The 12725-nt window shown below is 36.1% G+C and overlaps 1 protein-coding gene across 2 annotated transcripts in view; it reads left to right on the top strand.

The window, feature by feature from the left end:
* Nucleotides 1–8086, top strand: part of NUDT9 (nudix hydrolase 9) — a gene marked incomplete at both ends in the record, with an annotated part of 29942 nt that extends 21856 nt beyond the window's left edge. For both annotated transcript variants that reach the window (XM_084233417.1, XM_084233416.1), the window contains one exon: nt 7908–8086. In XM_084233417.1, coding sequence (XP_084089543.1) covers nt 7908–8086 — 179 coding nt within the window. The remainder of the gene's footprint in view (nt 1–7907) is intronic.
* Between the last annotated feature and the right edge of the window lie 4639 nt (nt 8087–12725).

Raw genomic sequence — 12725 nt, 5'->3', positions numbered from 1 at the left:
TTGAATTCATTGATGAAAATTATGTATCTTAAAATTGCCAAATTGGGCCTCCCCCATGGCGCAGTGGTTGAGCGCTAGCCTGCAAAGCTGCCCACAGCCTCTGCAGCACCGGTTCAATTCCTGGCCACCCGTGAGGGTGCCACATGGCATGCAGACCTCTCCTGCTGCACCCCCTGCTCCCCTCAGCAGTGTACTTTGTCAGTCTGCCTGTTCTGCTCTCTGCTCTGGTTCTGGTGAATTCTCTCACCCTCCCGTGCTTCTGACTGTACCCAGTGCTTGTATAAATAAAAAAAATAAATAAATAACAAATTACCAAATTGTACTGTATGGTTCATTTGTATAAAACAAAAGCAAAAGCAACTGGAGATTTGGTAGGAAGCATGACCATAATAAAGGAAATGGGATATATATTTGTCTCATTGTTTGAAATATTTTTATAATAAGCTTGTATAATTAAAACACAAAGCAATACCAAAAAATTACAACTATTCAGAACATTTTAAATGAATGTTTTTTTTTAAATCTGGATATATTTTATTTTTTTAAGATTTATTTTTATTTATGCATACAAGAATTGGGGTGTAGCTCAGAGATGTGGGGGTGAGGGGATTCATCAGAGACAGTGGTGAGCAGAACAGGGAGACTGACTGAAATACAATTGCTGAGAGGAGCAGTGGGCAAGACAGGAGAGGTCTGCTGTGCCACGTGGAAGCTCCCTGGCCGAGATTGAACTCACAGGGCAGTGGCTGGCGATAGCTTAATAAGGCTGAGACTTTAACCCCTGTGCCATCAGTGAGGCCCTTATCTCTAGATTTAAAAATTTTTGGGAAAATCAAATCTGTTATTATGAGAGGGAAAAATCTATCTTAAAAGTTAATTATGATCATTATACATTGAATAACTTCTCTTGAAACATATTGCTGGATGAGGTTTTAAATACTTTGTTTCATCTGTATCATAATGAGACAAGGTACCATATCAGAGAATGAAATGTACTGTTAGTGACTCTTTTTTATTTTTTATTAATTAAAATTTTTTTTCTTACATTGTTGTCCCTATAGTTATCCCGCCACTGTGAACCATCATCACTGTAGTCCCTTGTCTTTATTCCTCACCTGTTTTGTAACCCCCCTTCCTTCTCCTCCTTTGCTATGTGCCTCAGTTCTATGGTCAGCTGCTAGTTTTGACTTTTTCTTGACCTTTTGTTTAGTTTCTCTATATTCCACATATAAGTGAGACCATCTGGTATTTATCTTACACAACCATTCTTTTTTTTTTAAGTTTTTATTTTTTATTTATTTTTTTAATAATAAATTTTATTTTTATATTCCCCATACAATTGCAACCCCCCCCATTCTGACCCCAATCCCTCCCCTCCCGCCCCCCACCCCCCAAAAAGTGTCTCTGGTTCATAGTTTTTTGTTGATTTTGATTTTCACTTTCTTATAGTTATTCATTTTTCTGGTCCCTTATTTAAGTTTTCTAGATTCCTGCTATGAGTGAGACCATCCGGTATTTTTCTTTTTCTTTTTGGCTTATTTCACTGAGCATGATCCCTTCCAGCGCCATCCATGTTGCTGCAAATTGCATGTGTTTATCTTTTTTGAATGCTGAGTAATATTCCATGGTATATATGTACCACGTCTTCTTGATCCAGTCATCTGTTTTTGGGCATTTGGGCTGTTTCCAAAGCTTAGCTATTGTAAACAGTGCTGCTATAAACATAGGTGTGCAGGTGTTCTTTGGAATTGATGTTTCTGTGTCCTTTGGGTAAATACCTAGGAGTGGAATTGCTGGATCATATGGAAGCTCTATGTTTAGTAGGTCCAGAAATCTCCACACAGCTCTCCATAGTGGTTGGACCAGTCTGCACTCCCACCAACAGTGCAGAAGAGTTCCTTTTTCTCCACAACCTCGCCAATATTTGTTGTTGCTAGTTTTTTTAATATGTGCCATTCTCACTGGTGTAAGATGGTATCTCATGGTAGTTTTGATTTGCATTTCCCTGATTGCAAGTGATGTTGAACATTTTTTCATATGCCTGTTGGCCATTCGCATTTCCTCTTCAGAGAAGTTTCTTTTTAGCTCTTCTGCCCATTTTTTGACTGGATTATTTTCTTTGTTGTTGTTGAGTCTCATCAGCTCTTTGCAGGTTTTTGTTATCAGTCCTTTATCATTAGTGTTGTGTGCAAAAATGTTCTCCCAGTTGGTGGGGTTTCTCTTTGTTTTTGTTATTGTCTCTTTTGCTGTGCAGAAGCTCTTTAATTTGATGTAGTCCCAGCTGTTTATCTTTGCCTTCACTATCACTGCTTTGGGTGATGTGTCTGTAAAGATGTCTTTGATGTGCAAATCACGTAGTGTTTCACCTATATTTCCTTCTATATATTTTATGGTTTCAGGTCTTATGTCTAGTTCTTTAATCCATTTTGAGTTGATTTTTGTGTATGGTGTGAGGTAGTGGTCAAGCTTCATTCTTTTGCATGTAGCGACCCAGTTTTCCCAGCGCCATTTATTGAACAAACTTTCTTTGCTCCAATGCATAGTCTTTGCTCCTTTGTCAAAGATTAGTTGACCATAAATCTGTGGGTTTATTTCTGGATTTTCTATTCGATTCCATTGGTCTGTATGTCTGTTCTTGTTCCAATACCATGCAGTTTTGATGATTATGGCTTTGTAGTAGAGTTTGAAGTCTGGGAGTGTGATGCCTCCATTTCCTTCTTTTTTTTTTCAGTAGAGCTTTGGCTATTCGGGGTTTTTTGTGATTCCATATGAATTTCATCAATAATTGTTCTATTTCTTTGAAGAATGACATTGAAATTTTGATTGGAATAGCATTGAATCTGTATATTGCTTTTGGTAGGATGGCCATTTTAATAATGTTTATTCTCCCAATCCATGAGCAGGGGATGTTTTTCCATTTCTTTGTGTCTTCTTCTATTTCTTTTAACAGTGTTTTATAGTTTTCTTTGTATAGGCCCTTTACCTCTTTTGTTAGATTTATTCCCAAATATTTGATTTTTTTGGTTTCAATAATAAAAGGGATGTTTTTTTTTATTTCTTCTTCTTCAGATTTATTGTTTGTGTATAGGAAGGCTACTGACTTTTGCGTGTTGATTTTGTATCCTGCCACTTTACTGAACTGATTGATGAGTTGAATTAGTTTTTCTGTGGAGTTTTTTCTATGTATATTATCATAAAAAATATGGAATGCTTCACGAATTTGCATGTCATCCTTGCGCAGGGGCCATGCTAATCTTCTTTGTATAGTTCCAATTTTAGTATATGTGCTGCCGAAGCAAACACTATCTTACACAACCATTCTTAAGCAAAGTATTAGAAGAGTTCACCTTGTATTGAGGAGTTAGAAGAAATATGTCAGAGGGAGAAATATGCAGATGAAACTTAGGGAGTGGGTCCATATGACTTAAGTACTGATAAATTTCTTTACTTTTTTTGTTTATGGAGTTAAAAACAATGACTGATCCTCTAGAGGTTGATAATACAGTTTATGAGTTGTTTTCATCCTTTCTTTCTTTAAATTAAAAAATAGTTTTCTGGTCTGGTAACTGAAATGTACACCATATCTGAGTCTGGATTTGATACTTGCTATATCTGTACCAACTGTGCTTTTTGCCCTTTCGCATGCCTTAGAGGGTTTTTTTCTTGTTTTTTGTTTATTGTTTTTGTAGTTTAAAAGTTGAAAATGATATATTCAGTAGAAGGAAGTGAAGCAAACAGGTCTTTGGTGTGATTAGAAGTCTGGCTGTGAGGCTAAAAATTTTTTTAGTGTTCTTGTTTTTGTCCTGTCTGTTGTCTTTGGGTTTTCCTAGAGACGTCTTAATAAGGTCTGAGCCATTCAGTTCTTTCGGTTGTATTCCCCCCGTTGTTGTCTAGGAGCCCTGCTGGTGTGCTGAGGTGTGAGGGGAGGAAATGAGACCGTGAGTCCGTCTCAGGCTCTGAGGTGAGCCTGTGCTCCTGGCCTCTGATCCCCACAACTGCTCCTCAGCTTATCCCTCCACTTTAGTGCTCCTTAGGTGAGACAGGAAGGCTAGAGTTGGGCTACTTCCCTTCCCCCAGGTTGGTTAGGTTTTGATAAAATAGTTTTTCTTGAGGACAGAATGTTTTGGGATGTATTTCAAAATGGTTACTTATCCCCTTTTCTGCTGGAAGCAAGCTGAGAACACCCCCACCCCCGACTTCACCCTGACAACCTTGTAGCATGTCTGGAGGTAAAGGTTGTGAAAAGTGGTCCCTTCAGCCCAAGACTGGACTCCACAGGAGTTTCTCTCTCAAGTTAGTCCACAGATGAACTGCCAGAAATTACTTAGTTGCCATCTAAGTGTTCCTATCATTTGCTGGCTCTGGTGGTGGGTGTCTCTGTACCTAGCAAGTGATAATACTCTGTGCCTCTCTCCAGGGGTTCAGGGTGGCAGTGTTCCTTGTGACCTTTGTTCTTTGATGATCTGAGAAGAGATTTCAGTTTGTTCAGAATTTTTCTTGCGAGGATTGAGATGATGACGTCCAAGCTCTTTACATATCTATCGTATTGGACCTCTTTAAACCTATTAGAATTTTGTTTTGTATAATTTATTAGGTTATCATGGAGGGTGGGGTGAGAGGAGAACTTTTCAGGCATTATTAGTTTTGATGAACATGTTAGAAGATGTTATTTAGATAATCATGTTTACTTTTTAATTCTGGTTCTCCATTAGTGACTGGATGTTGTAGTTGTGTTAGGGGGAAAAGTATGTCCTAAGGCTAATTCCATTCAGGCTTGGTGGACTCCACCCCCACTCCAGACCAAAGTGAAAAGACACTGGGAAAGAAAAATCCCATCACCACCAAAGGGAAGGTTGCTGGAACCTGAGGGTGGGGTTAAGCAGCCAGGTTTGGTATAAAACCAGACACGTGGGCTTTGGGGGTTTCCCTTTTTGTCCCTCCGCCAGCTCGCAGCACTTGGCCAGCTCTCGGAGTGCCTTTGGGTTTCCAGGTCGTTGGATAGGGTAGGACGCATTAAAGACATTATTTCCCTATTTTCTCCCTGAGTTGTACATTTCCTCATTTCCCTTTCCCTTGTAAATAAACCTTTTATTAACCTTTTGTGTATCCCTGTAGTGGAGTATTAATAAGTCCCTTTTAAGCACGCAGGTGAGGACCCACAGCCAGACAGCCCATTTTTCTATCGGGGCTGCTCTGTAACAGTTGCAGTGAGACTACAGAGAGAGCTGTCAATTTAGCATTGGGGTTTAGAAACCCGTGTGCTAAAATATTCAATTGACTCTTTTCATTTAAAAAGTAGCCTTATTATTTTATGATAAAGTTAACTATGTATTAAAGGTAAAGGTAATATGTATTCATAGTAAGTTACTTAGAAAATAGATGATTTAAAGAGGAAAACATTTATAAAACAGTTCTTTCATTTCTTGAAGGTTTTAACATTTCGCTCTTAAGATTTAACTGTAAGACTTAACATTTAACAGTTTAAGATCTTTTTTTTACTGGAGTATTTTATTCTTAAATTATTTTCTTTTTACATCATTGTTCATTTTTAAACAATATTTGCTTCCCCCCCACCCCCTCAGGCGTAGTCCCCTTAGAGTTTACTTCACCAATGCATCTGCGCACCATCACCTGAGTCCCCTGTGTTCCTCCCTCCCTCTGATCCCTCTCCCGTCTCCTCCCCTACAGTGTATCTCTGATTTATAATTGTCTGTTTTTACTTTGTTGTGTTTTCTACGGTTATTATTTTTTTATACTGATGTCTTATTTGGTTCCCCTATATTCCTGTTATAAGTGAAACCATGCGATATTTTTCTTTTTCCTTCTGGCTTATTTCGCTGAGCATAATTCCTTCTAGCTCCATCCACATTGCTGAGAATGGCATGAGTTTATCTTTTTTGGATGCTGAATAATATTCCATTGTGTGGATATACCACATCTTCTTGATCCAGTCATCTGTTTTGGGGCATTTGGGTTAACAGTTTAAGATTTAACTGTTACCATTTTGGTTTATCTTTTAGACTTTGATTAGCTGTTTTTAAAATAAAAATGGACTTATACAGTACATGTTTTTTTGTTTCTTGATGTTTCACTTAAAAATATATTATGGGCCTCCCCGGTGGCGCAGCGGTTGAGCGCTGGGTTGCGAAGCTGCCCGCGGCCTCGGCGGCGCCGGTTCGATCCCCGGCTGCTCCCCGGCCACCGGAGGAGGGTCCCACATGGTGCGCAGACCTCTCCTGCCGCCCGCTGCTCCCCTCAGCAGTGTACTTCGGTCCTTCTGCCTGTTCTGCTCCCCGCTCTGGCTCTGGTGAATTCTCTCACCCTCCCGCGCTTCTGACTGTACCCAGTGCATGTATAAACAAAACAAGCAAGCAAATAAATAAATAAATAAATAAAAACATGCCTCTATAAAAAAAAAAAAACGATTTATAAAAAAAAAATATATTATGGGTATCTGATCATAACAGCATGTGTAGATCTTCATCTTTAATGACTAGATGAGCGTCCATTACGTCATTGTCCCCTCACTTAATCTGAGTCCTGTAGATGGAAAGGTTAGTTGTCCAATTTTTTCCTTTTGGTTATAGATAATGTTGCTTTGAGTACTTTAACAGATTTATATGTTTATTTCCTTAGGATAAAATCTCAGAAATGGAATTGCTGCATTGCTTATGGTATCCTCAGTGCCTCCTACAGAATGGTTCATAGAGGCATCTGGATTTTTTTAAATGAATGGTCAATAAAGAGCATTTGTCTTTCAAGAGCTCTTGATAAACATTGCCAAATTGTCCTACAAAATGCCATTTACATTCTCGACAGGATTGAGAGTCTTTATTTTAAATTTTTAAGTAATTATAACTGAATATTTCAATAAATATGTTTACATAGTTATAAATATAATTATAAATATTTTATTTCATGGCATTGGGTTTGATGTCATCTTAGAGACGTTCACTTTAAGATTATAAAATGACTCACCAATAATTATTATGTTTCACTTTTTCCATCTCTAATACCTATTAAATTTATTTTGACATAAAATTTAAAGCTCATGAAATGAGCTTTATTTTTTTAAGGAAAATAGTCTTACTTTTTAAAAGAAAAATTTTCTTTTTTTTAATAATAATTTATTCTTTTAATTTTGGTAACATTAGGATTTTCCCCATCAAGTATCATCACCATGGGTACCAGCCACCAAATCACCTTTAGTCCACCTCCAATGTGTTACCTTCCTGTTTATTCCTACTCCTTTCCTTCCCTTTTTATACCTATTCCCTCTACCTTCTGCAGATGCTTCAGTTCTTTAGTCATTTTTCACAGGTTAACTTTTAAGGTTGTCTTTTTATGGTTCTTAGTTTGGTTTCTCTATATTCTGCATATTAGTGACACTATGTGGTATTTATTTTTTTTCTTCTGACTTATTTAATTTAGGATTATCTCTTCCAACTCCATCCATGTTGCTGCAAAAGGAATAAGTATCTTTTTCATTGCTGAGTAATATTCCATCATGTATCTATACCACATCTTTTTGATCCATTTACCCATTTTTGGACACTTACGTTGTTTTCTTATCTTGGCTATTGTAAATAGTGCTGCTATGAATGTAGGGGTGCAGGTTCCATTTCTAATTAGTGTTTTTGTATTTTTGGGGTAGGTACTTAGGAGTGGAATTGCTGGGTCATATGGCTGATCTATTTACTGGCTCTCTTTACTGGGTGGTACCTCTACTTGAAATTTACGAGCTTGGTTAAAATTTGGGCATTCTGGAATATTCCAGTATTTAATTCACTTGTCACCTAATAGAATGATTATTTAAGAGTATTTTTAGTAAGAATGCTTGAAATTACAGTTATAAATTACTTGAGTAAATGAATTTCTTTTTTGGTGGTTTTTGTTTTGGTGACCAGGTGAGATAATGGATAACCTTATCCTAGAAGCTGGAGATGATGCTGGAAAAGTGAAATGGGTGGACATTAATGATAAACTCAAGCTTTATGCCAGTCACTGTCAATTCATCAAAATTGTGACAGAGAAACGAGATGCACACTGGAGTGAGGACTCTGAGGCTGCCTGCCCTGCGTTATAACTTCCAATCTCCATGTACGCCAGAGGCTAACAAAGGAGCTTGTACTGAATAAAGACAAGAGCACCAAATTCATACTATGAAAGGGGCAGGGGAGTTCACTTGGGAAATATTTCGTTTATGTTCCAAGCAGTTTGTATGTAAAAGGTATTACATCAGAATAAAATGAGTAAATATGTGACTGGAACACAGAATTTTCTGCTTTCCAGCCAAAACAAATGTAAATAATCTTTTTTTTGTATTATATTTAAGCATGGCTTTAACCAAACTTAAATAACTCATGTTCTAGGAGGAATCATAATCTGATCAGCCATAACTTCTGCTGCCCATCTAGATCTTGTTTGTTCTTTTTCTCCACTGATATTATGAAGTCTGCAGGATGTACCTGTCACATAATACTCCTTTAGGAGGAGCATTGCTATTGTCTAATCTGATTTTAAATTATTTGCTTTGAATTTTGCATTATATGATCTTATTGAAGTTTATTTCTAAAGTGAAAAGTTTATGTAAGTATTCTTGCCTTGAGTCATCAGTTTTATGTGTAAGTTTCAGTTACTGTTGTAGTCAGTAAAGATCAGTATCAATGTACAAGAGCCTATATTCTTTTTTTTTTTTTTTTTTTTAAGATTTATTTTAGTTTTATACAAGAGCTGGGGTAACACAGGCCAGCGGCGCGGGAGGGTGAGAGGATTCACCAGAGACAAAGCAGAGAGCGGAACAGGCAAATGACAGAAATACTGCTGAGGGGAGCAGTGGGCAAGACAAGAGAGGTCTGCCGTGCCTTGTGGAACCCTCGCTAGCCTGTCGGGATCGAACCCGCACTGCGGAGGTTACAGACAGCCTCACAGTGTGGCATTCAACCCACTGCGCCACTGGGGAGGCCCCCTATATATATTCTTTTTATCAAAAATTTTGAATTTAAAATGTGTCCAGGTTATTAGTAAGTTGTTATTTTTATTTCATTCTACTATAACTCATTGTCATAAATAATTAAAAATAGGTATTTAGAGAAGAAGAATTGAAATCAGGTGGTGACAGAGGGAGGTCTTTGAGAATTTTTGTTAGGAAGGGAATATTAAGAATTAGAATTGGTTTCTGAAAACCAGTGTTAAATTTTAAATCCCAGAGGAAAGTTTATTGGTGTATTAGGTGGTCTTAGAGACAGTGGAGGGGAGGACACAGATCTTGTCCACAGATCAGTGGACACAGATCTTGTTCTACCTAAGATACCATTGGGAAATTTCATGATAGCCAGTCCTGTCAACCTTAGGTAGGCACTATCACAGCTCCATCTTCATTCCCCTTGGACTGCAGATGAGACATCTGAAGGTAAGGAGGTATCGGGGATCGAGACATGGGTGTTCTCTTAGTTTTGAAATTAAAAAAAATTTTAGATACTTGAAAAAGGTTATTAGGCTTACACTATACCTAAGGGACAGAAGAAAGGCTTTTTCCTCCCATTAGTGTGAATATGAGTTTTGCTGAGAAACATTAGAATGATTTAAGGATGATGCCTCAAGCCCCTCTGAAAGAGTTATAAGGTTTATATATACAAGATTTATTTTCTAAAATTCATAAAATCCTGGTTTTAGGGAATGTGGTAAGGGACGTGTGCTTAACAAGGAAGACATGTCGTTAGATGAGAAATAGGATGACCTTCCAACATGAGTCTGATTCTGCTTTACTCTTTGGCAGGAAGAAATTGTTTCTTCCTGGCACAGAATGGATTTCTCTAAAATTGAAACTGCTTATAGAAGCTCTTTTTTTTTTTTTTTTTAAAGATTTATTTATTTATTCATACAAGCACTGGGTACAGTCAGAAGCGCAGGAGGGTGAGAGAATTCACCAGAGCCAGAGCTGGGAACAGAACAGGCAGAAGGACCGAAGAACACTGCTGAGGGAAGCAGCGGGCGGCAGGAGAGGTCTGCGCACCATGTGGGACCCTCGCCGGCAGCTGGGATCGAACCGGTGCTGCAGAGGCTGCGGGCAGCTTCACAGCCCAGCGATCAACCGCTGCGCCACCAGGGGAGGTCCTGCTTATAGAAGCTCTTGAGAAATTTTGAGCAATTCCCTGAAGAATGACATTTACTTAACATTCTTGATATATTTAAACTGACATTAAGAAAAATATAAGTTTATATTAAGATTTATTCAAAGTATGGATGTAGCACATGTTCTACAGATAAATTCTTTAACACAATTAGGGTTGTCACTGGAATATTTACAAAGAAGACAGAATGATAAAACTCGTAAACTGTAGATAGAAATAATCTCAGGGCTGTAGGAATCCAGCACCATCTATAATGAAGAAAAATCAGATTAAAATTTTAGCTTAAGATATTTCTTGGGGAATATCTACTCATATTACTTAGTAATGTTGCCTTCATAATTTGCTTTTCTTATATTTTAGATATAAGAAATACTTTAAGAGATATTTAGTAAAATAAATAATAGTAATAGTTACCATTACTTTTTATATCACCTAATCCTCACAGCTAATCCTCATGTTAGGTAGTAGTATTTCTATTTCAAGGTGAAATTGTTACTTAGAATAAGTTGTCCCAAGATTAATTCAGTCAGGGACAAAGCTGGGATTTGAATCCTAGTTTGCATGGTTCTAAAACCTGTCTTTTGTCTACTAAGGTTATGAATCTCTTATGATTTGTTATTTTAAGTATACAGTTTGGAAGATTATATATTCCTTAAGCATTACTTATACTATCATTATTAATAGTTATGTCATTTAAGACTTGAGATGTAAGGGCCACATCTGATTTGACTTGCATTGTTGAAATTGCTTGAATATTTTTGGTCCAAAGACAATTTACTTGATCATATCTTGACTTGAGGACAAGTGGCCACAATCAGTAATTATCTTACCAGCAGGTATTCTTGAATTTTTGAAAACATTTCAAACTCAAATAGGAACATAAACTAAACTTACATGAGATGATAACTATCTAAAAAGCTAAGAATTCAGGGAGTAACTAAAGATGGCACTTGAAAACCTCAACCACTTTACAGGTTAAATGCTACTCTTTCTTATGGTATCAGGATTTCTGGCAGTTAGTATTGTTTTCAAAAATATTGGTTAAATTTTGGTAAATAAACTGATTTAAAAATAAATTCTCTGTAGAAAATGTTTCTAATTAATTTGATCATCAATAACACTTTCATCATTTTATTAAATTAATTACCAATATGGATACAGTCTGAAACTCATACTCTGAAGGCAAAAATATTTAAAAATGTGTAATAATGCTTGAAAGATTTCTGGAGATTTTACTAACCTCATATAGCTTCTGACAGTGAGAGAATTAGTTCTGTCAAAATAAACATACAGATTATAGTTACTATACAAAGGTATTTTTGCTATAATTTCTTTTTTGACTTCCCCTACATTTTTCGACTTTACCCACATCCCCTGTTTTATTTCATTAGTAATGGGTTAGATTTGGTATAATCGTGTTTTAGAAGGTAAAACTTTTTTCTGCAACATAGATTTAAATTTTTCCCATTTGATCTGATTTCAAGTATTTGAAATGATAAAAGAGATACTAAATAAGCACTTCAGAACAAAGAAATTACTATTCAGAAGCAAAACTTAACGAAATTCAGTATCTCAAAATTGGGATTGAGGATATTATGATTTATCAACTTTTCTCAATGTAGATTGAAATAAATACAAACTATATAATTTTAATTGGCATTCATTCAGATATTTTAAAAAGGAGTATACCTTTTGGGTCTCTATTATGGGTATAATTTTAAGTGAAATCAGTTTTGGGTGAGAATCAAAATAGAAAATCAAGTTTTGTAACTTTTCTATCCAAGCTGCTGGCTTGTATGTTAAGGAGATGTGCACCTTTGAGATGAAGCCATTTCTAGGTTTGGTAGTTTCACAGCATGCTTACATCGCTGTTTACTCTGAATTGTTCGTAAGACAGAAATAAACTAGAGGTAAAATTTACTGTTTGAAATTTCTTAATCCCTTATTACATGTATTTATATAAACGGAAGTTATATTAAATACCATGAACATTAGGAAAGAATACCTTTTTAGAGCTACAGAAATTCTGATGTAAATAACGTGAAAGAAACTGAGTTTATGGCTCATGAGCTCTAATTTTTGTAGGTTAGTTGAATTTGATTCTGCCATATGTTTTTATAATTTAGAAGAAACATTCTTATCTTTCCTGAGGTTAAATGTCACTTGCTTTTATTAATATAATCATAGAAATAAAGTCTTACCCCAAATAAGTCCTAAAAACAAACAAAGATTATCTTAAATACATAAAACAGATGTGTAGTTTATGATAGATTAAAAATAAATATGGACTTACCCCTAGTTGGTTCAAAATAAAAGTGATTAACTGGGAAAGAAGAAAAAATATCAATTATTAGTGCTATCAATGTGTTACTTCTTACTTTTAAGTTAGTAATAAAAATATACATGAAAATCTTTGTTTTTATTGAAAAGTTAATTCCATTTTACTGCTTGGTGTTTTATTTATGTGATTCAAGATTTTAAAATGAATACATAATATCTAGATTTAAATCCCTTAATTCACAGAAATATTTTCCTATAACTATTCAGTTTATCCAAAAGATAGGAAATTGATGTGAATGGTTAAGAAACTCA

Source organism: Talpa europaea (genome assembly GCF_964194135.1).
Source record: "Talpa europaea genome assembly, chromosome: 5".
Lineage (NCBI taxonomy): Eukaryota > Metazoa > Chordata > Mammalia > Eulipotyphla > Talpidae > Talpa > Talpa europaea.
Note: the sequence above shows the minus strand (reverse complement) of the source record. Positions and strands in the feature narration are given on the sequence as shown.